This window comes from Cornus florida, unplaced genomic scaffold (assembly GCF_030987335.1).
Source record: "Cornus florida cultivar Cherokee Brave unplaced genomic scaffold, ASM3098733v1 CherokeeBrave_3.0.0_Hap2_Chr02, whole genome shotgun sequence".
Taxonomy (NCBI): Eukaryota; Viridiplantae; Streptophyta; class Magnoliopsida; order Cornales; family Cornaceae; genus Cornus; species Cornus florida.
The window spans coordinates 89,517,907-89,545,795 of record NW_026775572.1 but is presented as its reverse complement, the minus strand read 5'-3'; the positions used below and the strand labels follow the sequence as shown (position 1 = coordinate 89,545,795).

Below are 27,889 nucleotides of genomic sequence, written 5' to 3'. Positions count from 1 at the left end.
TTGCACACAAATCGAGTACCAATCATCAAGATAAAGAATGGACCTTTTATTATAGTTTTATTCAACTAGGTGCACTTATTCTTTTCACTCGATTTTTTTTTTAACCCTAAGGATCAAAGATGGAAGCATAGTGTAATGTGTTAATCTATTAAGTTTTCTAGCGATCCATAAGGTCAAGCGTTAGGTCAATGACTCCCAAACCGGATGGCTTTAGGGTATTATGTGTTTAAACACCCTTAAGGACTTACAAGCTCGAATCAATTAGGCTACAAATCAAAACAATATCCATATAATCATTTACCACTTCTCACCTTTTAGGAGAAGTCCTCACTTTTTTATTTGCTTTTTATTTATTTATTTATTTATTTTTAACCTAGAGTTTGGGCCCTCTACCTTTCGGCGCGAGAAATTCAATGCTTGATAAAGTTAGAATCCCGGCTACTTAGTAAAAGGGTTTGTTATCCACCTTTATCAAGAATGAAAGCTTTCAATGCACTACTAGCTCAATTGGGATATAACCAAATCAATAATCAACAAAGCATGTACCCCACAAATGAATGCTAGTGTGCGCTTGTACTAGTGTAGAATCTTAGAGTGAATCTCAAAACAATCACAAAATCAAGATGATATGGACCACAAGTGCAAGCAAGATATCAATCTTTCAAAAAAATTACTCCTAAATGGCATCCATAAGACATACAAAGAGTATTGGACTCTCAAGTCAAGTAATTTTTAAATTCTAAGTAACATAGACCTTAAAAGATCAAAATCATAGCCAACATGGACCAATCATAGTAAATCTCTCAAATACACAAGGCATGCTTAAAATTTTGAATTGAATGCAAAGAACACACATTACCCCCAAACTTAAACCGCACAATGTCCTCAATGTGCAATAAGAACAGAAGAAAGATGAAAGACTATACTAGTGTAGCTATGGCGATAAATGTGCGGGACACAAGTATCCAAAGTGGGTGGTATAACCCCCCCAAACTTGGGATTAACTGTGGTCCTGAAAAGATAGTACTAGCTATGGCGATGAATGTGCGGGACACAAGTATCCAAAGTGGGTGGTATAACTCCCCCAAACTTGGGATTAACTGTGGTCCTGAAAAGATGGCACTTGGGATAAACTCTCATCAAATAACAAAATAGGATAAATAATGGTGCACAGTGGGCATGCTAGTGTAAGTGGGATAGTAAATAAAAGAGAGAGAGGGATAAGAATGGTCCTAAAAAATATGGGCTGCACCTGATAATCAAAATATAAACAGGACATCCAAAATATCCAAAAGTAATGAAAATATACTGTACATCACAGATACCAAGCCAACAGATTGGCCACAAAGATATAGTAAAAGTATCATAAAGAACAGTCTAAGATCAGAAATATAAGTATGAGATAAAGAGGTTAGGCAAAAGATGACGGTCTGGCGGAGCGTAAACCCCGAATCTGACTAGATATGTCTCCTAGCGCTGTCATGACATCTGTGCGGAGGGTGGCCATATCTGCCCTAAGTGAAAGGACTGCGTCCTGTAATGCTTGAAAACACTCATCTCGCATGTTAGATTGAGCTTGAGTGTCAGGAATGAATGGGTCATCCCGACGGTGCAATCTCGAGTCATCAGAAGATTGATGTTCGTCCTGGCTCTGGGAGTGGTGGCTCTGCTCCTGTAAAGGGTATGGTGATCCCACTAGAGGCTCCTGTTCTAAGTCAATATCAACTCCCGCTGCTGCTACTGCTGCTGCCTTCTCCTCCTCTACCTTTGCATCCTCCGCTGTCTGGGCTACCTCTATTTCCAGACTCTTGATAAGAGCATTGTAGCTTTTCTTCCAGTCCTTCCATCGGTAATGGCATGTACCAAGCTTGGTGACCTCCTCTGGATCAAATGGGTATTGTTGGTCCCTGAGGAGCTGTGTAATTAAGTGAACATAAGGGAGGAACTTGGGCCGCTACGGGTCACTCTTGCTGATGAACTCGTCATATAACTTCATTATAATACTCCAGAGGAGTGTAGGAACTGAAAACCAATGCCCTGTATCAATGGCATATAAAACTATTAGAAAGTCTGCCTGCCGCTAGGTCTTGTGCCTTGCCATATATACATTTTGGTACAAGACCGAATTAAAGAACCACATGCAGTCCTTGCTGATGGCATAAGTGTCGGCGGCAATGATGGTGCCATGAAGGGTTGTGGCCATGTTGGCATCTGATGGCCTCTGCAAAGTCGGGTAATTAATCCCCAGAGGACAAGTATGTGAGCACTGAGAGGCTGTCGATAGTGTCTCGACAGTAATACGGATAAGGTGCCCATCAATGCTAGTCCGCAACTCTGCTAGGTTACTCGGACTCGGCCTAAGGTTCTGGTAGAAAAGCCGAACTAGTCTCGGGTAGACTGGGTTGGTCACTGGGGCCAAAATGGGAGAAAAGTGGCGATGGTAGATCTCGTCGTACGACCACTTGGCCGTGATTGCCCGTGCAAAAATGTCCTCATCAAAAATGGACTCATGCGCCACTGAAAGACGTGCAAACTTTTGAGTAACCCTGTCTCAGACTATGGCTGGTTGTGCCGGCAGTGGCACTAGAGTAGGTAATGGAGGTGGCTCGGGCGCACTCTCTGAAGATGAGGAAGAAGAGGAGGAAGAATGCTTTGAGTGTGCAGGAGCTGGCTCCTCAGTCCGCTGCCTCACTCGACGACCATAAGTCCAGTTAGCTGTAGTCTTGAACCTAGTCATGGCCTGCAAAAAAAAAAATGAACACTTGCAATTGTAGTGAGTAACAGGAAATGGTGTATAAGATACATAAATGAAAGCATGAAAGATAGAAACATGCTTGTCATATTAAGATAGACAACACGATGTTGAAATGAAGCATATATCACAGTATAGAAGCACATAAATTTATTTATGCAAGTGGTAATGCAAACCAAGTATATACAATGAATGAACAAATAAGGGTATACTCTTATTCATCAAGTATTATGAAACATACTAGACATGACAAGTAAAGAATGTAACCAATGTGGAAAACACAGGCATTGGGCATAGATATGATAGCATGAAACACAGGAGAGAGTACAGGAGTATGAGTATGAAAAACAGTGAAGTTCGAACGATCATGGAAAAATGTGATCAATCTCATGTTGGATCGATCATGACATGAATTGGGTCAATCGTGCTCTGAACGATCAAAGCTCTAGTGTGATCGATCAAACTTGCTGAAAGTTAAAAAGTCACCCATTCGTGACATGGAAGACACGGGGCGAATCCCAATGGTCACTTCAAGGCTCGTGACCCCCTATACACCTCAACAATGCAAAAATGGTCACTTAAAACGGCACGCGACCCCCGAACCCAATTCGGAAACAAAAACAATATATACAAATATATACATATGCTTATAATTCCAAAAATGGAAACAAAATCAACATGGAGAGCTTCGAATCTAAGCATGGCAACAAGATAACACATGAATCAAAATAAAAATAGAAAATAGAACTTGAACTTATCGAGATCTGAGGAGAGAAGGGAAGAGACAAAAGAGATGAGGTAGGAGATGGAGAATTTGACGCTTGGAACCTCACCAGAATCTCACCGGGGATGGGGAAGATGAAGGAAAGCCTTGGGAGAGAGAAAAGGTTTGTGGATCGATGAAATGAATGATCCAAAGGACCCTTGGATCTATTTTTTAAAAACTGTTCCCGACATGTGTGATTGATCACATGGTCCATCGGATCGATCGAACCTAAATCAATCATGAAAGTGCTCAGATCGATTGAACATGCAAAACAGCAAACGATTTTTGAAAATTTTTGAATTTTTGAGAAGATTATTATTTTATTATATATATTTTTTATTTAGAAAGTCAAAGTTAACAAAAAGTCAACAGGGAAAACTTTAAACGATCAGAGAGAATTTCGAACGATGGGACAGAGACCTGAAATATACAGAGCTTCAAAAATTTTCTAAGTATGGAATTGAGATCGATCACAGGGATATCCAGATCGATTGAGGTGCCCTTGGAACGATCGAACAGAAAGTTTGAACGATGGACAGAGACCTGAAATTCTGTAGAGAATCTCAAACGATGGGACAGAGACTTGAAAATCTGCAAAGAATTGACTGCAGAGGTGTTCGATCGATCGAATGTGCTCTTGTGATCGATCGAATAGGCACTAAATGCTTAATTTGGAGATTAAAGTGCACACATTCCCTATCAAAACCTCAAAACAGAAATAGATAATCAAATATTGTATCTAGACAACGCAAGAAAAGAAAATAAAAAGAAATAAGGGAGGAATAGGGTTGGAAAACCCTACGAAGCACTAGTGTTTAACATCTCTAGTAAGATGTTAGGCTCTTTTAGCCCGAATCAAAGATCTTGGTAAGCATCCCCTTCTTGATGGGGTGAATGGAACTTTGAACCCCACCCAACAAACTATTCCCTAAGGAACTTGTTGGATTTGGTTCAAGTGAAATTGATAGCCCTTGATTAACAAAACCTTTGGGCTTCCATGCCCGTTCAACACTAGGATTGAAAACATTTTCTTTTGAAGGAAAACCATTTGATGTTTCTACACCAAGCAAAGAGTCATTCTTTTCAAATTCATTTGCAAAACATTTTTCAACAACACATACATCTTCATGTTTGTCCATAGAATTGGGAGTTGGATTAAAAATGTTCAACTTCACTTTCATGTGACCAAATGAGATTTTCATTATCCCCATCCTACAATTGATGTTGGCATTAGCGATAGCCAAGAAAGGACGCCCAAGGATAACGGGAATTTAGCTCTTGGGATTTGGGACCAGTTTTGTGTCAATGATAACGAAATCAATTGGGAAGAAGAACTTCTCAATTTTAATCAAAACATCTTCGATGATACCCCAGGGCTTCCTAATTGATCGGTTGGCTAGTTGCAAAACTACCGACGTCAGTTTCAAATCACCTAAGCCCAATTGAACATAAACTGAATAGGGGAGAAGATTCACACTCACTCCTAGATCCAAAAGAGCCCGATTGATAACATGATCACCAATAGTGCATGAAGTGGTGGTGAACCAGGGTCTTTGAATTTTGGGAGGGTGTTGTGTTGCAAGATAGAGCTCACTTGTTCGGTTAAAACAACTTTTCTCGGTGCTTGACTTTTGTTTTTCCTTTTAAGGGTGCAAAGATCTTTCAAAAATTTGGCGTAAGCCGGAATTTGTCGAATTGCATCCAAGAGAGGGAGATTGTTTTTTACTTGCCTAAACACATCAATGATTTCATTTGCCTTACTTTGTTGCTTTTCGAGAAAGGTGGATGCTTTTAAAGGATCTGGAAATGGAGCCTTAGGTTGAAAAGCTTTTTCAAAAACATCATTTGAAGTATTTTCAACAATGGATTCTTTAGATGATAAAGATCGATGCATTGAATTTTTACTCATACTCTCATATAAGCGCTACACATCATCTTCATGCCTATCAAGATAAAAACCACATATAGAAGCATCAACCATACCTTTATGGTTTTTCGACAAACTTTCAAAGAAGAATTGAACTAATTGCCATTTAGGAATGTCATGGTGTGGACATTTCCTAAGCAAATCATTCAATTGCTCCCATGCCTTATGAAACATTTCCCCATCCCCTTATGAGAATTCACGAATTGAAGTTCTCATTGCATTGGTGTTTGACACCAGATAATACTTTTTCAAGAACTCTTGTTGCATCTCTACCCAAGTAGTTATAGAAAAAGGTCTCAAATTGTTGAACCAATATTTTGCTTTATCTTTTAGGGTGAAAGGGAAGAGTTTTAACCTTAAAACTTCTTCCGGCATGTCTGTGTATTTCACGATGGAACACACTTCAAGGAATTCATCCAAATGCTTATAAGGTTCTTCATTTGATAGCCCATGGTAATTGGGAAGCATTTGGATTGTTTGTGGTTTAATCTCATAATGGTGTGCTCTAAATAGAGGGAGTTGAATGCATGTTGGTGCATTATACTCATTGGGCATATAATGGTTTCTTAATGCAAGGGGAGGATTCACAATTGGTGGCTCTACATGAGCATCATGATTTGCTTGAATAACGGGAGGTGGAGGTGGTACAAAAAATGGCCGTGGCATTCCCATTGAAACTTGGCCTTGTTATTGTGGAATGAAAGGTCTTGGCATACCTAATGGTATTTGAATATTATCATGTTGATGATACATATTAGGGTGAAGAATGTCTTATTTGTCGATGTGACCAATGTCTTCAACATGGTCCTCATTATGTTCCTCCATTGATGAAATGGAGTCATTTGAATTACCCCTTCCCCTTGGATTATGAATAATTGATTCAAGGTTAAAATTCAATGGGACAAGAGTAGGATTCAAATACCTACAACCATGCTTGCACAATCAAAACAAACAACAACTCAACAAATAGCAAGTAGCAAACACTTCTCCTTTGTAACAAGTCAATCAACAATAAACCTCCACATACATTGATCCCATACTCCCATGCTTTCAACAAATGCAAGAAAATAAATTGCCACCACGCGGGCCGATGATAAACAATGAGAAAATAAATTGCCACCACACGAGCCAATAATTTAAGTAAGCAAGAGAGTTAGAAAAGCTCACAAAGGGTCCTTAAGCAACTTCAAAATATCTTTAACTTTTGCCTTGCTTTACTTTGCAATTTTTTTTATTTTTAGCTTTTTATGCTTTGCTTAGCATAGCTTCTTTGCTTTAGAATTCCTTTGTTTCACTTCCCTTGGCTCCAAGTACCTAGCCAATCAGGAACAAACACAATAAGTAAACAAAGAAAAATAAAATAAAACAAGATCGAAGGAGTACTAATTCCTAATTAATTCCAAAATATGGCGTTGCCAAATCCCCGGCAATGGTGCCAAAACTTGGTGTGGACCTGTCACCGATCACAACCAAAGTGCAAGGTGGTGTGATGAAATGTGGCCAAGTTTAAATTTGTAAAATGGCACTACCACTACTAACTACTAATGTAGTAAGAGTAAGTAGGGATTGTCCCAAGGGATAGGCATGGTATTTCGGAATCAATGTTGGATTAGTAGGTCGAATGATCAAAAGAGGGGTTTGTTGGTTGAATTATACAACAATTTAAGCTAAAGCAATGCAATGTAAAACAACTAAATAAATAAGATGTAGAGAATGAGAGAGGATTCTTGGGATATAGAGTTCACCACTAAGCATTGCCTTCCTAGAAATTCAATATTTGATAGATTAGGGGAATTATATGTTGTAAAAGAAAGTGTGTGCCATTAATTGAAATATTAACATAGATAGCCAAGTAGGCATGCATTGTCTAGTCAATCTAGTAAATATCACAACATATCATATTAAGCCATTAATCCTTCCATAAGCCCACAATTAATGTATACTCAAGAACTAGAGAAATATACTACTTGTATTCATAAGCATGGAACATCAAACAATAAGAATAGATTGTCCATCTATCAAGGAAATTAAAACAATTACACTACAACTATGTTAATGACATAAAAAGTAAACTGATTAAACTAAAGAGGTGACACAATCCATCAAGAAATAAGTATGAACTATTAAATAAACCACAAGAGTAATCCATTTAAGCACCATGCATTGACCATCACTAGATTCATAATATCAACACACATAGACATGCATTAATGTCACAAAATCTAGAGAAAAACACATGAACATTCATCCTAGCATACATAGACATATGGATAGAATTAAATGATCAATTGGAAGTATTAAACTACACAAATCATGTAGAAACAAGATTTATATAAATAAGAGGTCAAAACAAGAATTACAACACAAATCCCCATTAATTACAAAACATCAAAGTCTAGGAGGCATGCTTAGGGCTATCTCTAGCCCCAAAAGAAAGGTTTAGCCACTCATTGATGTTGTCATCAAACCCTCGAGGGCTATCTCCATGGTAGAATTCATCCTCCTCCCTTGGTATTCTTGGTAGAAACCCTAGATGAGTGGAAGAACTTTCCCAAAATGTATGTTTCTCTCTAATCTCTAGCCAATTCCCTCTCTAACTAATCAACTTCTTACTAAAAATGGCCAAATTCCTTATATAGGTAGCTTAAATGTCGCACCCAATGGTTAGACCTCGTGCACTAGGACCTCCAAATGATTGCACCACGAGCACACTTTCAATTTGGCTTGAAATATGTTTTTTTACGCAATTTGAGGCAATTCGATCGATCACATGTTTGCTCTGATTGATCGAAGTATGACGGCACACTTTTTGGATAAGGACAAGGTTGAGATATTTTTGGGAAAAAGGATAAAAGTGGTTGGTGAGGATAAGATCAAAAGGTTCAATCGATCGGATAAAAGGTTCGATCGATCGAATAGGAAATTTTCCTGAGGATAAGGACAAAGGGCTCGATCCATCATGGCAAGGTTGGAACGATCACAACGTGATCGATTATAGCTTGGTCCTATTGATTTTAGAGGAATATGTTACCATTTTGCTTCCACTTTGCTCATTTCTTCCACTAGACTTGAGATTGCTTCTTTTAATGCTCTATACAGTTGAATTGACTTATTTTGGGGATAAGTGCTTAAAAAGGGAAATAACATGAAATTATAGTAAAACGAAAAAATAAGATAGAATAGGGTCCTAGAACATTCAAGATTAAGGGGTTTAAATGCGCACTTTTCAGCGCTTATCATAATCTCTCCGAGTCTTCTGCCTCTGAGTCTTGATTTCTAGATCTCCTTCTTCCTCACTCTATGCCTCTATTTATAAACTTCTTGGATGAATAGGATGATGACTCATGTCCTTTCTTAATAAATACACATCATAATAATATGTATTTTTATTATTATAGTGTAATAATTATCCATTAATTCTCCCAAATATATTTTATTGGGAATAATTATCTTTTTATTTGACTAATTGGGCTGAGCTAGTTAAATAATTTAAATTGACCGAGGTTGGTCTAATTAAACAATTTAAATAAACTTAAGACCCATATTTGATGGCCAATTTGCCAAGGGAAAAACCCATGAAATTTTAGTATCTACACAACCAACACTCAAAAAATGTCTTGATCCCTTTAAAGTATGATTGAAATTCCCTTTTCCTTCAAATCAGAATTTTGTGAAGATTTGTCAAAAATCTACTGCTTTAATACTTGTAGTCTGATGTAAACTGTGAATGTCCCATGTTGATCATCAAAAGAACATCGCCCTAATCACTCTCATGTTAAGTGTGTGCTCTAAAAAATAAACAATCAGATTTTTCTGAAAATTTGATTAGCGCTGAAAAGTGCGTATTTAAACCCCTTAAGCTTAGGTATTCTAGAACCTTTATCTATCTTATTTTACCGTTTTGTATTGATGATCGGTTGGTCAATTAACATCAACCTTCGCAATAGCACGAATCATTGTAAAATAGGGCTATTGGTCGGGTAAGTCGAACCACAGGGACTGCGCTAGTCTAATACAACCTAAATGTCTAGAATCATTCTTAGAATGATGAAGGGTGGATAGAGGTTTTGTTGGATGTCACTTAAGCTAGGAAATTAAAAGTGCATAAAACAATAAATTGCAAGAATTCAAGGGAGTGAAGTACAAGTAAAGAAGGCTAGGGAAATGAATCCACCTCCATCCCTATACACATGCTAGGTTAAGATTAATTTAAGGGGAAAACAACATATATGATAGTCATGATACATAACAATACTAGGTTGCTATAATATCCTTAAGAAGTTCATTTAATTAGAAAGGCAAGAATAAACCATCAAAGGTTCACATGATCAACTACCTAAACTAAAATGTAGCTTAGAACATGCTTACTAAGCCAAGGATTATCAAGCCCTAATTTAAATGGTGAATGCACATAAAGCTAAGAATCAAGTATAGCCCATCAAAGGGAAACCCTAAGCCATGAACTATCTAGGTTCTCCAACTCCATGCCATTAAAACCATTCCATGATCTAACTTCCATTGTCACCATGGAAGTGCAAGCAATATGATTAAGAAAAGCAACCATCCAAGACAAGATGAATAACTCACAATAATCATTTAAAACATTCAACATTCATTACAACAAAAATGAGGCTCTTGACCATGGAAAGACTATCAAAAATACATTGTAATCCCCAAAAATAAACTATACTAACACATGCTTACAAGGGAGGGGTTTCATCACCTCCCTAGATGAGGTTTAGTTACCCATTGGTGAGCTAGAAGAAGGAAGAAGCATCATCCTCATCTCCATTTTCGAGCTCCTACTGTAGCACTCAAGAACACCCTTCTCCTTGCTCTCTTCTCTCTCCTTTCTCTTGCTCAAGATAAAGCTTTTTCATATATGTGGCCTTTGGGTAGCCTTTTATGCTCCAACAATACCCTCTCTCCTCCAAGGAACACCTCCAACCACTTCATAAAGAAGGAAGATGGCATTGAGGAAACCAATGTGCAAGTGGGCTGAAATGAGCCATTTCCGAAGGGCATTCTGCCTGATTTTCGAGCACACGCTTGGTGACCTCGAGCACTCTAACTTAGTGCAATGTGCAACATGCTCCTCTTGCTCAGTGCTGACCTATTTTGGGAAAACTGCTATAACTTTGTGCCCCGAACTCCGAATGACAATCTGTTTGAAGATTTGGAGAGCTGATTCAGTGCTTTAAAAACTTCATGTTTTGATGAAGACCCAATTATCAAGTCTGGTTGGTCGAAAATGGGGAGAAAGGCAGTACATCAGTGCTGCTAGGCAGTTCTGCGCACCTCTGTTGTGAAGATCATAACTCTCTGCTCTGAACTCCGAATGATGAACCACTTGAAGATTTGGAAAGCTGATTCAGAGCTCTAAATCTTTTATGTTATGAGGGAAGTCCAGTTCTCGAGTTTGGAAGGTCAAAATGGCAAGCAAAGTCCAGGCTCTACTGCTGCCAGAATTCAGCATTGGCACCTTTTGTTGCTCAAGATTCCACAAGGCCTTATTCTTGTTCCATTTTGGCCAATGAACCTGAAAATGCATAAAAACATAGAAATGGAGTTAATCTACATAAAATAATTAATAACTGGACTTTGTTAATGTAATTTAGGGCGCTTGAATATACATTATTCGGCGCTTATCACACCCCCAAACTTACATTTTGCTAGTCCCTTAGCAAAACTACAATGAAAAACATAAAGAAAAGACAACCATGGGCATGCTACTACAAAAATATCCTCCATGGTAAAATGAGATAGAAACATAGCTCAAATACAACTTGAAACAGACAAAAACTGGAGATGGGGTCATTGGGAAAACTACCTTGCATATATGAAGCATTGATACAAAAAATGAGAAAAACCATTTCAACATGCATGCATCAACATCATAGTCCATATAAATAATTCAATTGTCATCTCTTAAATGGAAATAACTCAAACTCCAGTGAAAGTGAATTGGATTCTCACATGCGGCTTTTACTTTTTTGTCCAATTCCAAGGCACAAGTTTTCAAATCAATGAATTCCCTTTTACATGAAGTCCCTAAGGCATGATTTTATTTTCAAGACAACTTTTGTTGCTTGTTAACAATTTATTTCAACACATAAGCGAAACATAGAATGGTTGTGCAATGCTGAAGTCCATTAAGCTTTCTAACCAACTTATGTAGCAAGCGTTAGGCCAACAACTCCCAAACCAGATGGCTTTAGGGTGCTAAGTGTAGAGACACTCCATAGGGCTTAATAGCTCAAGTTGGAAAGGCTACGAACTCCAACGAACCATGTTTATTACTAGTTTAATTTTTTTTTGAATGACCGTGCAATGTTTAAGTCCCTTAAGCTTTCTAACTAACCCTTGTAGCAAGCGTTAGGCCAACAACTCCCAAACCAGATGGCTTTAGGGTGCTAAGTGTAGAGACACTCCTAGGGCTTAATAGCTCGAGTTGGAAAGGCTACGAACGTCAACTGGTCATTTTTTTTTCTTTCTTTCTCAATTTTTTTTTTTTTTTTTTTTTTTTTTTTTTTTTTTTTTTTTTGAATAGATACATGCCAAAGGTATCCATCTATCAGGTTCATCAAATCAGATTAACTAGGCCAAGGTCAAGGTCAATCAAGTTACATGCCTCACAGTTAAGTTTCCAATGTGCATCTGTGCATTGTGAAGCTTATAAGAGTGTAAATTCAGCAAGAATCTAATTGAGGCATTTATACAGACTACATTGTATTTACATGATCATTTCAACTCAAATTTTTCTTTATTTTCAAAAATTTCAATTGCTTCTATACACAAGGTATTAAACATATGTTTCATCTCCGACAAGTGTCAAGTTATACTATCATTGCTTAGCAAAAATTATGGAACCAAAAATATGCCAAGAATGCTTGATGCACCCCCAAACTTAAACGACACAGTGTCCTCAATGTGGGACATGGATGCAAGTTAGAGACAAAAATGACAACGAGTATAAAAGGAACAACAATACCCAGGGGGAGGGAACGGCATTTTGAGACAAAAACCCCCAAACTTGAACTGGACTGCGCAACCTGGAAAGCAACATGAAGAACCAAAAGAAACAACCACAAACAGCATTAATAGCACAAGCATAAAGACAGAAAACGAATGTATCGAAAGTTAACAGAACATAAAGAACTTGCATTGCAAAAAGAGTTTACATGATGACAAAAAGAACTGTACAGGGATCATGTCGACCAGAGCAACCTATACATAGCAAATTCTTACAGTTTAAAAGGAAAACAAAATATACAAGAGAAATAGTTACAGATGAAACAAAAGAGAAGGTCCACACGCGCAACAAGCTACTGGCCAGAAGGTAAACGGGCGAGGATGGAATGGAGGAGAGATTGAGTCTTACGCCGTTCAGCGGAAGCCAAACGACGGTCCTCAGCAGCGACACGGCGGTCTTCAGCAGCAAGACGACGATCTTCTTCAGCACGTGAAGAAGACTCACACAGAGCCTGAGTGCACGCGGACAAAGAATGCTCAAAACGATCTAGTCGCGCATGAATACCGGCAATGGAAGCCCGGATGAAAGCCTGGTCCTGGTGAGAGTCGACCGAAGGCTCTACCCTCGCAGTGGCTGCGGCGGTGGAAACTGCCTCAGAAGGAGGAGGAGGTGGAGCGTGGATGAACAGGGGGGCAGGAGGCGGAGGGGTACTAGAATGGGTCAGAACATTGATCCACCGGCGCTGGGTAAAAATTTTAATTTTGTCGCCTTTTGGTTCGTGGGGAGGAACAACGAAACCCTTGTGCTGAAGGAGTCGAGTGATGAAAAACGGCAAAGGCAATTTCCGATTTTCAACTCGCGGAGCCCGTGCATTATGAGCATCATGCCAAAACTTCATAAAGGTGGACCAAATGAGCTCTGGGATGGAGAACCATTGGCCTTGGTCCATGGCATATAAGGCTTGCAGAAAGAGGCCCCGACGCTCAGTGCTATGCACCAAAGGGCAAACATTGTGCTTGAAGACAGTGTCAATGAACCATAGGCGTTCCGGAAGATTGGTTTTGCGGATAAAAGACCGGGGCCGAGTAGGATCGTCAATAGGGCAAATGGCAGCGGCAATCTGCACCACAGTTAATGTATCCGGCTCCTCATATAAAGGGAGATTCTCACGATTAACAATGTCATCAGGGCACTCAATGGGGCAACCAGAAACCTGAATGATGTCGGTCATAGTGAAAGCATAGGCGGTGCCATCAATGGATGTAGTGAGAGAAATGGGTGGCTCTTCAGGGCAATGGAGATTCTGGTAGAAGATGCGCACTACACGGGGGTAGGCAACCCTGGCAAGGGGTGCGCAAATGTGTTGCAGACGCCGGTTAGTCAATTCAGCTACAGCCCACGAAGTTGTGGGTAGAATGTCAAAGGCATCCGTGAGCGGAAATGAGAGTTCGTAGTTGAGTTGTTTGCGATCCCAAGGATCACGTGGTCGCTCACGAGTGACAGCACGGGCACCTGAAGAGGGTCGAGGAGGGCGAGAAGGACCGGCACGAGACATTTAGAGAGGTGGACTTGGTTGAGGAATTTCAGCGAACACCTGGCGTGCACCACAAAAAGGAGAAGATGAAAGTGAGTGGGATGGAGGAGCAAACCCAAAAAATTTGGCAAGATAACAAGCTCTAGCATAGAGCAACATCAACAACAAGCAACCCAAGCATCAACAAAATCACCGACATGCAATCCCATCCTCCTTATGATGAAATAAAGACAAGGAAAGGAGGAAAAAAAAAGAAGCTCACATACCTTGGGACAGAATAGGAAATGGGAACTGCAGAGATGTAGGGGTGGTGGCAATGTGGGTGGGCTGGTGGTGGATGAGAGATGGATTGGGTGTTTGGGGTAGAGAGAGGAAGTGGTTGCATGCATTTGGTGCATGGAGGGGTTGGTGGGTGGGGGGCCGAGAGAAAGGTGGTGTGAGGTGGTGAGGGTGTGGGAGTTTGGTGGGTTGAGAGGGAGGTGAAGTGGGGAGGTTGGTTGGTTGGTTTGGGGAAGGGGAGGGGCCGAGAGAGAGGGAGGTGGTTGTGAGGTGGAAGAGGGGTTGGTGGTGGTTTTGTGGGTTGAGAGGGAGGGAGCTGCGAGGGAGAGAAGGGGTTTTAAAAGAGAGAAAAGAGAGCTTGGTTCGAGCACTCGAAGGCCCACTTCGAGTGCTCGAAATTGGGGCAGAGAGTTGGGTGATGGGCTAGGGTGTTGGCATGAGGAGTTCGAGCACTCGAAGCTTGGTCTTCGAGTGCTCGAAAGTGGAGCAGTGGGTTGCCGAGAGAAGATGGGTGTGAGTTGGTTGAGGTGCATGGCATGGTGAGGGTTGATGGAGGTGGAGGGGTGGTGAGGTTGGTTGTGAGGGTTGGTAGGAGGGTGGTGGGACGCATGCATGGGTTTGGCATGCATGCATGGGGGAGGTGAGCTGGGTGGTGAGCTGGGTGGTGAGGGAGGTGGGTTTGGCATTCATGCATGGGCGTGCATGCATGCATGCAGGGTGGTGATGTGTTGCATGGCTTTGGCATGCAAGCATGCAGGAGGTGAGCTGGGTGGTGAGCTGGGTGGTGAGGTGAGAGGTTTGGTGAGAGGTTTGGTGAGAGGTTTGGCATGCATGCATGGGCGTGCATGCATGCAAGGGTGGTGAGCTGGGTGGTGAGCTGGGTGGTGAGGGAGGTGGGTTTGGCATGCATGCATGGGCGTGCATGCATGCATGCAGGGTGGTGATGTGTTGCATGGCCGAGAGGGTGATGGTGTGCTGCGAGGATGGGAGTTGGAGCACTCGAAATGGCCTTTTCGAGTGCTCGACATTGTGGCAGAGAGTGAGGGTTGGTTGGTGCATGGAATTCGAGCACTCATACCAGAATTGAGAGTGCTCGAAATGAGGGCAGTAGGTTCGGCAGTATGGGTTGAAGAATTTGGAGCACTCAAATTGGAAGCTAGAGTGCTCTAAATGAAGGCAGTAGGCTCATGGAAACTTGGTTAAAGCCTTGGAGCACTCGGCAGTGAGCATGGAGGTGGAGAGATGAATTGTTGCATGCCTTGTAACATTATGTGCTTCATTCTTAGGCATTGTGAATGTGAATATGATCAACTAAGAGCTGAAGAATTGATACAACCTTGAAAGATGCTTCCAAATCAATGCATGGATAGAATAGTTGCACCTAGCATGCATGGATCGAAAGTGAAACTTGGCATGCTATTCTAATGCACTGCAGGGATGGACTTGAGGGATGGAAAAATTGCCAAGCTCGAAGCTTCAATGCAATGCATGGACATGTAGAACAAATTTCAAATCGGGCAAAAATCTTTTTTTTTTTTTTTTTTTTTGATGAGTGTATGGATGATTTCAAGAAGAGTTCCCAACTTTTGCAACCTCACATAATGCATGGATGATTTTGAGAAAATTTTCAAGCTTTGGAACATCTCGTCAATGCATGGATGAGATTAAGAACATTTCAGAAATGCATTAAAAATGAGAGATTGCACATGAGTTGCATGCCAAAGATCCTATGAAATTGCTCGAAAGCGATGGAAATTTCCGGGAATGAAAATTAGAGCTGAGAAGGTCTAAGAGGCCAGTCTAAAATTGCGAAACACAACTGAAGACCATTTCAGAAAAAATCAAATTTTTGGCTTATCTAATCCGTTTCCCAGAAAATTTTTTTTTGTAAGGCACGAGCAATTTCAAAGAGAAGGAAGCTTGGAACATCGAAAGAATTTATTCCCTTGCTTTGCTAAATTTAATGTCGATAGCTAGACCAAGCTAGAGCAGGCACTACTCCTCATAAATGGGGTCCGTCAAGGGGACTTCCTCAACTTTTCGGGTTAGAATTGTGCTGTCAATGCAAGGCTTAAGCCTTTGGCCATTTACCTTGAAGAGTGATCCACTTGCAGGATCATGAAGTTCGATTGCTCCATGAGGAAAGATGGTAGTGACAATGTATGGACCATCCCATCTTGACCGGAGTTTACCGGGAAAGAGCTTCAAGCGGGAATTGAAAAGCCAGACCTTTTGTCCCGGGGCAAAAGACTTTTTGACGATGTGTTTGTCATGAAAAGCTTTAGTCTTTGCCTTGTAAATTTTTGCATTTTCATACGCGTCATTACGCAATTCCTCAAGTTCATTTAATTGCAACGCACGATTAGAGCCGGCTTGTTTGAGATCAAAATTGAACCTTTTTACGGCCCAATAAGCACGGTGCTCTAATTCTACCGGGAGATGACATGCTTTGCCAAAGACAAGTCGATATGGTGACATGCCAATGGGTGTCTTATAAGCTGTCCGGTAAGCCCAAAGTGCATCGTTTAGCCGTAATGACCAATCTTTGCGGTCCGGTCTAACCGTTTTTTCTAAAATGTGCTTAATCTCCCGGTTAGAAATCTCTACTTGACCACTCGTTTGAGGGTGGTAAGGTGTAGCAACCTTATGAATGACTGAATATTTAGCAAGGACGGATTTGAGATAACGATTTCGGAAATGAGATCCGCCATCACTAATGATTGCTCGGGGTGTACCAAAACGACTAAAGATGTGAGATTGAATGAAATGGATCACGACTTTATGATCATCGGTTTTGGTAGCCGCGGCTTCAACCCATTTAGACACATAATCCACCGCTACAAGGATGTACTCATAGCCATAAGAAGATGGAAATGGTCCCATGAAGTCAATCCCCCACACATCAAAAATTTCAACAATTAAAATGTTGGTGAGGGGCATCATGTCTCTTCGGGACATGGATCCAAGTTTTTGACATCGTTCACACGATTTGCAAAAATGGTATGCATCCCGGAACAAGGTAGGCCAAAAGAATCCGCTTTGAAGGATTTTGTTAGCGGTCTTTTTGGCACTGAAATGGCCTCCACAAGCAAGAGTATGGCAAAAATTTAAAATGCTTGTGGCCTCGGTTTCAGGAATACATCGCCGGATGATTTGGTCCGGGCAATACTTGAATAATTCCGGATCTTCCCAAAAGAAATGCTTGACTTGGGAGAAAAACCGGTCCCTCTCTTGTTTGGACCAATGAGCTGGAATTTTGCCAACCGCAAGATAATTGACAATATCCGCAAACCACGGAAGAGTAGAATGTGAAACTTGAAGAAGTTGCTCATCCGGAAAGGAATCACGGATGGCTGCAAATTCTGAAGATTTCTCAATAAGTAAGCGAGAGAGATGATCGGCGACAACATTGTCGGTCCCTTTTTTGTCCCGGATGTCAATGTCAAACTCTTGAAGTAAGAGGATCCATCGAATTAAGCGGGGTTTTGTCTCTTTTTTCGCTAACAAATGCCTAAGAGCGGCATGATCTGAAAAGACGATGACCTTGGAGCCAAGAAGATAGGAGCGAAATTTATCCAAGGCGTACACCACAGCTAGCAATTCTTTTTCAGTGGTGGTGTAGTTCAATTGGGCATCGCAGAGAGTTTTGCTAGCATAATAAATGACATGCGGAAGTTTATCCACACGTTGGCCCAAAACCGCCCCTAATGCATACTCGGATGCATCACACATGATCTCAAAGGGAAGAGACCAATTAGGGGGTTTCATGATCGGGGCAGAGGAGAGGAGAATGCGAAGTTTGATGAAAGCTTCCATGCAAGCGTCATCAAAATTGAACGGAACATCCTTGGCTAAGAGATTACACAAGGGCCGTGAGATTTTGCTAAAATCTTTGATGAAGCGACGATAGAATCCGGCATGGCCAAGAAAAGAACGGATCTGACAGACGGAATTCGGAGGAGGAAGATTAGAGATTAACTCAACTTTTGCCTTGTCTACCTCGATTCCCCGCTTAGAAATGACATGTCCTAAAACAATGCCTTCTTGGACCATAAAGTGGCTTTTCTCCCAACTTAGAATGAGATTCGTCTCTTTGCATCTTTGGAGCACAAGAGATAAATTTTTGAGACACGAGTCAAAGGAGGAGCCAAATACGGAAAAGTCATCCATGAAAACTTCCAAGAACCTTTCAACCATATCGGAGAATATGGACATCATGCACCTTTGGAACGTTGCCGGTGCATTGCATAGACCAAAAGGCATGCGTTGATAGGCAAAAGTACCGAAGGGACATGTGAATGTTGTTTTCTCTTGATCTTGGGGGGCGATGGCCACTTGGTTATAGCCGGAATAACCATCAAGAAAATAATAGAAGCTTTGGCCGGCTAACCTTTCTAGGATTTGATCAATAAATGGGAGTGGGAAATGATCCTTCCTAGTTGATGAGTTGAGTTTACGATAGTCAATGCACACACGCCACCCGGTGGTGGTTCGTTGTGGCACGAGCTCGCCCGCTGAATTTTCAACAACGGTGAGCCCGGATTTCTTGGGGACAACTTGTGTGGGGCTCACCCACTTGCTATCAGAGATAGGATAGATGATTCCCGCATCTAGCAATTTGATCACCTCTTTCATGACCACTTCCTTCATGTTTGGATTTAACCGGCGCTGGACCTCTCTAGTAGGCTTTGCGTCATCCTCCATATGAATGCGGTGCATACAAATGGAGGGGTCAATTCCTTTCAAATCTGCCACTGTCCAACCAATAGCTTCTTTATGCTCTTGGAGCACCGCTAAAAGGTTGGTCTCTTGGTCTTTTTGAAGGTCCGAGGCAATAATGACCGGAAGGGTTTGCTTTGGACCAAGGAACACATACTTGAGATGGGCCGGGAGCGGCTTAAGCTCAAGTTGTGGCGGAGATAACAATGATGGGACCGGAGGAGTGGTGGAAAGTTGGGGAAGTGGTTCTTTTGGAATTTTCCAAGGAGGTACATCCATGATAGCATTAATATCAAGCAAGGAATTGACTTCTTGAATGGCTTGATCAACATCAAAGTTTGAGAAGTCAAAATGAGACATGCAAGTTTCAAGGGGATCTTTGCTTAGGATGAAGGGGAGAGATTCTTCGACCACTTCATCAATGACATCCACAAGAAAACAATCATCCTCATTGGAGGGATGTTGAGTTGCATGAAAGATGTGGAGTTTGACTTGCATGTTTCCAAAAGCAATGTCCATCACCCCGGTTCGGCAATTAATTGATGCATTAGCCGTAGCTAAAAATGGTCTACCAAGGATCACGGGAATGTGCTTTTTTGGGTCATGGACTGGTTCCGTATCAAGAACCACAAAATCTACCGGGAAGTAGAATTTGTCCACTTTGATGATGACGTCCTCAAGAATACCTCGTGGATGCTTGACCGATCTATCGGCAAGTTGCAAAACCACGGAAGTCGGCTTAAGATCGCCCAAACCAAGTTGTAGGTAGACCGAGTATGGAATTAAATTCACACTAGCTTCTAAGTCAAGGAGGGCCCTCTCGATTTTGCTGTCACCAATGACGCACGAGATTGTGGGGGCACCCGGATCCTTATACTTCGGGGGAGTGCTGTGCTGAATAATAGCACTAACATTTTCAGTCAACCTCACTTTTTTTGGCAAATGATTTTTAGAAGTGCGCTTTTGAGTGCACAAATCTTTGAGAAATTTTGCATAGGGAGGGATTTGCTTGATAGCATCCAACAGGGGCAAGTTAATCTTCACTTGCTTGAAGACTTCCCACATGTCTTGAATTTTACAATTCTTGTTCCCAAAGTGTGTCGACTCTTGAAGACGTTGAGGAAACGGAGCTTTTGGCTCATAAGTAGTTTCCACATTTGGGGAGACATGTGTGGGATATCCGTGAATGGTATTGGGACAAGAATTTGGATTAGAAGAGCTTGAATTTGGATTTTTCAACGGCGAAACTTCTTCACTTTTGTCTCCATCGACCTTGTTGTCCACCACTCTACCACTCCGAAGGGTGGTGATAGCTTGAACTTGTTCATGAGTCGGCCCACTCGGAGGAGGGGTTTCGTCAATCACATGTATTCCTCTAGGATTTTCAAAAGGTTGAGAGGGAAGCTTGCCCTTGTCCTTTTGAAGCAATTGATTCACCGAGTTAGCTATTTGGCCCACTTGATTTTCGAGATTAGCTATGGATTGAGTATGAGAGTGAACCATTTGGAGAGTAGGCTGCAAGGATGTCAAGAGTTGCTTGTTGGCATCCATTATTTGCTTATTTAATGATTCCATCATTTGCTTGTTTGCAGCTACTATCTCGTCAGTTGGACACACAGGAGGTTGATTGGAGACATTTGGATTGTAAGGAGGACGGTAGCTTGAAGAGGCTTGGAAAGGTCTACCTTGATACTGAGAAGAGGGCTGATTTTGCCGCCCTTGGTTTTGGAATTGGGAATTCTGTGGGGCTTGTTGCCGCCATGAGAAATTCGGATGATCACGCCAACCCGGATTGTAGGTGTTGGAATATGGATTGTTCCCGGGCCGCGAGAACATGGCATTAGCTTGCTCTTGGTTGGGACTCGGAAATTGCTCCGATGTGGGGCAATCTTCCGAGAGATGGAATGGACTAGTACATGAAGCACAAACTGAACTTGCCGAATTTTGAGACAATGAAGGAGGAAGATGTGGTGCCATCAATTGATAGAATTTATGAGCGATGGCATCCACTTGAGATGATTCCTCCCTTATTGACTTTGGTTGACAAGGGTTGGTGTTGTTTGGAGTGGTTGCGGTCGGAGCCCTACGAGAATTGTGTTGAAGTGAATTTTCACTCAAATTCTCAAGTAAGGTCCAAGCCTCATCCGCATTCTTGGACATGAACATCCCACCACAAGAAGAATCAACCATGAATCTATGGGTTTCGGTCAAGCCGGCATAGAAAGCTTGCACTAATTGCCATTTTGGGATCAAATGATGAGGACACTTCCGAAGAAGATCTTGTAACCTTTCCCAAGTCTCGTGGAGTTGTTCTCCATCAACTTGAGAAAAGCTTAGAATGGAACGCCTCATTTGGTTGGTTTTACTCACCGGATAATACTTCTTAAGAAATTCTTGTTGCAATTGAGCCCAAGAAGTAATAGAGTTGGGAGCGAGGGAGTTCAACCAATATTTTGACCTATCCTTTAGGGAGAATGGGAAGAGATGGAGATGAAGTGCATTGTCCGGAAAACCTCTCAACCGGATGGTTGAACAGATTTCAAGGAACTCATCAAGATGCTTGTATGGATCTTCATTATCAAAGCCATGAAATGATGGAAGCATTTGAATGGTACTAGACTTGATCTCATATTGAGCTGCATCGATGTTTGGCATCACTATGCAAGATGGAGAAGCATAGGTGGTAGGGATGAAATGATCTCTAAGAGTCATTGGCTCGATATTAGGAATTTCAGCCCTTTCATTCCCCGGATTTCCTACGTTATCCCCCATTATATTGAATTCAGTTTCAAGGTCCCTTGTAAGAGTGGGTTCCCTAAGGTTCCGTCTAAGAGTTCTTTCAAGAGAATTGATATCAATGGGCGAATCGATTGTGGGTAAGGAAAGTGACCTACGACCGAACATCAACAACAAAGCATATACTCAACAAAGCAATTCATCAACCACAACTCCACATACGATGTTCCCTTTCTCCTCAATTATCAAGACGGAAAATGTAAATGGCCACGACAAGGACCGATGCTTTAACACAAAATTTAAACAGGATAAGAGCCTCAACAAGGGCTTCACAACTAAACTAAAACTAAATTTAACACATGCACAATATTCACAACTCGAAACTAGAAGTCACGAGACTTACCTGGGGTCCTCTAGACTTACAATTTGCTAGCATTCCCACGGCGAGCTTCGAGTCCCTAGAATCTTACAACACTTAAAACACAAAGGTGGTCAAAACACACAAGGAATATTCACAAGACACAATATTCACAATCAAACTAAATTTAACCCTAGAAACTTCGGTTGCTAAACCGTTTGCAGTCCCCGGCAACGGCGCCAAAAATTGATCGGTTGGTCAATTAACATCAACCTTCGCAATAGCACGAATCATTGTAAAATAGGGCTATTGGTCGGGTAAGTCGAACCACAGGGACTGCGCTAGTCTAATACAACCTAAATGTCTAGAATCATTCTTAGAATGATGAAGGGTGGATAGAGGTTTTGTTGGATGTCACTTAAGCTAGGAAATTAAAAGTGCATAAAACAATAAATTGCAAGAATTCAAGGGAGTGAAGTACAAGTAAAGAAGGCTAGGGAAATGAATCCACCTCCATCCCTATACACATGCTAGGTTAAGATTAATTTAAGGGGAAAACAACATATATGATAGTCATGATACATAACAATACTAGGTTGCTATAATATCTTTAAGAAGTTCATTTAATTAGAAAGGCAAGAATAAACCATCAAAGGTTCACATGATCAACTACCTAAACTAAAATGTAGCTTAGAACATGCTTACTAAGCCAAGGATTATCAAGCCCTAATTTAAATGGTGAATGCACATAAAGCTAAGAATCAAGTATAGCCCATCAAAGGGAAACCCTAAGCCATGAACTATCTAGGTTCTCCAACTCCATGCCATTAAAACCATTCCATGATCTAACTTCCATTGTCACCATGGAAGTGCAAGCAATATGATTAAGAAAAGCAACCATCCAAGACAAGATGAATAACTCACAATAATCATTTAAAACATTCAACATTCATTACAACAAAAATGAGGCTCTTGACCATGGAAAGACTATCAAAAATACATTGTAATCCCCAAAAATAAACTATACTAACACATGCTTACAAGGGAGGGGTTTCATCACCTCCCTAGATGAGGTTTAGTTACCCATTGGTGAGCTAGAAGAAGGAAGAAGCATCATCCTCATCTCCATTTTCGAGCTCCTACTGTAGCACTCAAGAACACCCTTCTCCTTGCTCTCTTCTCTCTCCTTTCTCTTGCTCAAGATAAAGCTTTTTCATATATGTGGCCTTTGGGTAGCCTTTTATGCTCCAACAATACCCTCTCTCCTCCAAGGAACACCTCCAACCACTTCATAAAGAAAGAAGATGGCATTGAGGAAACCAATGTGCAAGTGGGCTGAAATGAGCCATTTCCGAAGGGCATTCTGCCTGATTTTCGAGCACACGTTTGGTGACCTCGAGCACTCTAACTTAGTGCAATGTGCAACATGCTCCTCTTGCTCAGTGCTGACCTATTTTGGGAAAACTGCTATAACTTTGTGCCCCGAACTCCGAATGACGATCTGTTTGAAGATTTGGAGAGCTGATTCAGTGCTTTAAAAACTTCATGTTTTGATGAAGACCCAATTCTCAAGTCTGGTTGGTCGAAAATGGGGAGAAAGGCAGTACATCAGTGCTGCTAGGCAGTTCTGCGCACCTCTGTTGTGAAGATCATAACTCTCTGCTCCGAACTCCGAATGATGAACCACTTGAAGATTTGGAAAGCTGATTCAGAGCTCTAAATCTTTCATGTTATGAGGGAAGTCCAGTTCTCGAGTTTGGAAGGTCAAAATGGCAAGCAAAGTCCAGGCTCTACTGCTGCCAGAATTCAGCATTGGCACCTTTTGTTGCTCAAGATTCCACAAGGCCTTATTCTTGTTCCATTTTGGCCAATGAACCTGAAAATGCATAAAAACATAGAAATGGAGTTAATCTACATAAAATAATTAATAACTGGACTTTGTTAATGTAATTTAGGGCGCTTGAATATACATTATTCGGCGCTTATCAATTGATTTCGTGTTATTTCCATTTTCTGGTACTTATCCCCAAAATAAGTTAACTCAGCCAAATAAGAGCATAATTGAAGCAATTCTGGGATGATTCAAAGAAAGGAACAAAATAGAGCAAAAGGAAGTAGATGGTGGAATTTCAGCAACTTCCAACGATCTCAAGAAAAGTTCGATCGATCCAACTTTTATCGATCTCAGCACTTCAAGATGGATCTGAGCCATGTTTGTCCCTGTTCAAAGATCTCAAAAAGTTTGATCGATCCAACTTCCTTCTCCGATCGATTGAACATTCTTGTCCTTATCCAAATGATTGATCTTATCCAGTTGTACCACCCTACCAACCGCTTTTGCCCTTTTTCCAAAAATATCTTCAAAATATCTCAAATTTGTTTTTATCCAAAAAGGTGCCGCCATCATGGATCGATCCAGCCTAAGTTCGATAGATCTCAGCCATGTTCGATCGATCCAAGTCCAAGGTTCGATCGATCAAACTTCTTCCAGTGCGAAAAAGTTAAATTTCTAGCTCACAAAAAGTTGTCCTTTATCCAATCATTGGGGAATATTTGTTGTACGACCCCAGCTCATTTTGGGTGTCATTTGACCTACTTATATAAGGATAAGGATTACTTTTTGTATCACATCATAGAATATCATATCATACCTTAGAGAACTCTTAGGAAGGAAGAAAAGAGGAGGAGGAGGCTAGAGACACCGTTAGAGACTCTTCATCAACCAAGGAACAGATTTCTTCCATGGAGTTTGCCCTTGAGGGTTGGAGGACATCATCCATGAGTGGCTAGACATCCTCTTGGAGCTAGAGTTAGCCCTAAGCATGCTTTCTACTTCTTGATTTATGTATTTTTGAGGGGATTTGTTTTGTGATTCATGTCTTGACACTTTTATATATATAAATCTTGTTTATTCAATGATTTATGTGGTTTAATGCTTCCAATTGATCATTTCATTCTATCCATATGTCTATATATGCTAGAATAGATGCTCATGTGTTTGTCTCTATTTCTTGTATTATTGATGCATGTCTATGTGTATTGATGCTATAGATCTAGAAATTGTCAAGACATAGTACTTAATGTCATGTTCTTGTGGTTTATTTGATGGTTTATACTCATTGCATGATGGATTGTACCTCTTCCTTAGTTTAATTAGTTTAATTTCATGTCATTAGCTTAGTTGTAGAGTAGTTGTTAAATGGGAGGACAATCCATGCTTGTTGTTGATGTTCCATACTTATGAAAAACAAGTAACATGTATCTCTAACCTTGTGATGTGTTTGGATTGTGAGCTTAAAGAAATGATTAATGGCTTGATTTGATATGTTGTGCTATCCACCATGTTGTTTAGACAATATATGCTTAATTTGTCATCTATACTTGTTGAATCAATCACACACACACTCTATATTGCAATACATGTTCTTCCCCTCATTAATCATGCATTAAAGGTGTAGAAAAGCTATGCTTAGTGGTGATCTCTAAACCGCAAGATCTCTCTTTCTTTTATTCTCTCTATTGCATTATTTCTTACCTTAGTTTAATTTGCATCTAGTTTAATTCAACCAACCAACCACTATTTTGATCACTCGACCTACTAACCCTAATTTTGATTCCTCAACCTAATGGGACACTTAATCCCTTGGGACGATCCCTACTCACCCTAACTATATTTTTAGTGAAAGGTAGTAGTGGCAATTTCTGAATGTAAAACTTGGCTACATTGCATATAAACTTTTGGGTTTGCGACGACGGCACGCACAAAAATTCTCTCAAATCACTTCAATGATGAGTAAAGGATCAGAACTTTGATTTTCCAATTGAAGCCACCAAAACCTCTCTCTAGGATTTTAGAAAGATGTTACATATATAGTAGAGAGTCCTTATTATATGAGAGAAGAGCTTTTAAAATCGTGCAAAGACTACCCTACAAGTTTGGGTAAATACAGGAAACTAAAAACTTACCAAAGATTGTTTTTTCGCACATTCAGGCAAAAACAACTGGTTTAACTTCAAAGTGCAACTAGTTCCATTTAGAAATGCAACCGATTCCAAAAATCCTAAGGGCTATATTTGCATAGAAAATGTAATCGGTTATAAAGTGAAGTGCAACCGGTTGGACTTTATTGAATGTTATTTCCAACCTATGCTCTCATACCCAACATTAAAGATACCCATAAGTGTTCCTCACTCAATTACCTATTCTAGATGATGTTCTCAATGGATTCAACAGCAAGAGGCACCTGCACTTTAGCTCCAAAAGACCAAGACTCGAGGTAAACAAAAATTACAACTCGATCAGAAAGTTTTGACTTTGAAATTTGTCAACATTACAAAGTTATATCTCACAATCTCCCCCTTTGGCAATTTCAAGACAAAACCAACCTTGACAATTTGTAACCTAACTAACAACAGAAAAAGTCAAATTACATTTTGTTAAAGATAAAAAAAACAAATAAATAGACATTCCATTGTCTCTTCAAACATACGAAGCTTCATCACTTGCAGTTTCAAACATGCAATCTGCATATCAACTCAACAAAAATACTAAACAAGAGTATAAAAAGTAACCAAAACTACAATGCTCAAAATGCCAATGCAATGCAAAATGCAATGAGCGTGTGCTCTCCCCTAAGATACAAACATGCAAAAATCTCTCTCCCCCTGAATGGATAAGTTCTAAACTCTCTCCCTCTTTTTGTTAGAAATTGATAAGGGTATGACATGAAGAAAGAAAAATAAAGAGAAGGAAGCAAACCACCATATAGAACTTGTATATAAAACCCAATAAGAGTATAGACTCTACAAGACTATACGAGTAAGATAAACAGAACTACAACCAATTCCTTATAATTACACAAACTTAGTAATTGTAGTAAAATCACCACCAAGTTCCAAACATAAATAATTTGTCAATTGTTTAGATTTAAGACAATAGATCAATGATATCACATATTCTTAGAAACTAAACAATCAACATGTGCAAAAGACTTGCATTTTTTTTTTTTTTTTTTTTTGTCTTTGTGCTTCATTTTTATTTTTTCACATATATGGCGACTTTCACGCTTATGGGTAGGCATCTATTTCCCTTATTCCCTTTGTTTATACTCAAAGTAGTTACGGACAAATCCCAAAAGTAACCTTCTCCATCTCTTAAATTTTTTTTTTAAACAACAAAATTTTTAAAATTTTCTTTTTTTTCCAAATTGCTTTTTATTTATTTATTTATTTTCACTCTTTTGGTTTACAACACATAAAACAAGTTTAACATTCAAGATAATGTTCTATCATGTCAACATCTCTTTAACCAAACAAGTTTAACATTCAAGATAATGTTTTATCATGTCAACATCTCTTTAACCAAAACAATGACTTAAAATTAAGTAAATATACTATCAATAATTAATTTACTAAGCAAAATAAATAAGCAAAAGTAAAAGCAAAAGCAAATTCCTCAATTTATAGCCATTATCAATAAGCAAGACAATTTCAACACTTCTTTTATAAAGTCGTTATTATCAGATATAGTAACATTATATATATTAAAGGATGCTATTGTGAAATTAGCAATACAATTGTTTAAAAAAAATATAACTACTAAACAACTTGGAAATAATTTAATGATAAAAAATACTTATTATAATGTGTCACCAAATACCTAACATAGTTTTCCCCAATAGCAATATTTTGACAGCTCTAGTGGCAAAAAACGTTTTGTTATTCTAACAGCACCGTCAAACGAGCTCTGACAAAATTGTGGTTTCTAGAGGAAACTATGTCATTTTTTTGAAAGTAGAATACAAAACAAATGTAATGCAAACATCATTTACCAATTGTAATTTTT

The 27,889-nt window shown here is 40.0% G+C and overlaps 1 protein-coding gene across 1 annotated transcript; it reads right to left on the bottom strand.

Moving 5' to 3' along the window:
* Positions 1-1,411: 1,411 nt before the first annotated feature.
* LOC132296522 (uncharacterized) lies at positions 1,412-20,015 on the bottom strand. Its single transcript, XM_059794714.1, has 5 exons — positions 18,705-20,015; positions 16,329-18,230; positions 2,617-2,740; positions 2,108-2,517; positions 1,412-1,915 (listed from the first exon to the last, which is right to left on the bottom strand). Exons 1-5 carry the CDS (start codon positions 20,013-20,015, stop codon positions 1,412-1,414), a joined length of 4,251 nt encoding a protein of 1,416 aa, XP_059650697.1.
* Positions 20,016-27,889: the final 7,874 nt, after the last annotated feature.

Coding starts and splice junctions, on each gene's coding strand:
- LOC132296522 (XM_059794714.1), bottom strand. CDS start 20,015: ATGTGGGAAGTCTTCAAGCAAGTGAAGATTAACTTGCCCCTGTTGGAT. Junction 18,231..18,704: donor GAACCACCACCGGGTGGCGT/GTGTGCATTGAC, acceptor CGGGGAATCGAG/GTAGACAAGGCAAAAGTTGA. Junction 2,518..2,616: donor TTCTTCCTCATCTTCAGAGA/GTGCGCCCGAGC, acceptor CACGTCTTTCAG/TGGCGCATGAGTCCATTTTT.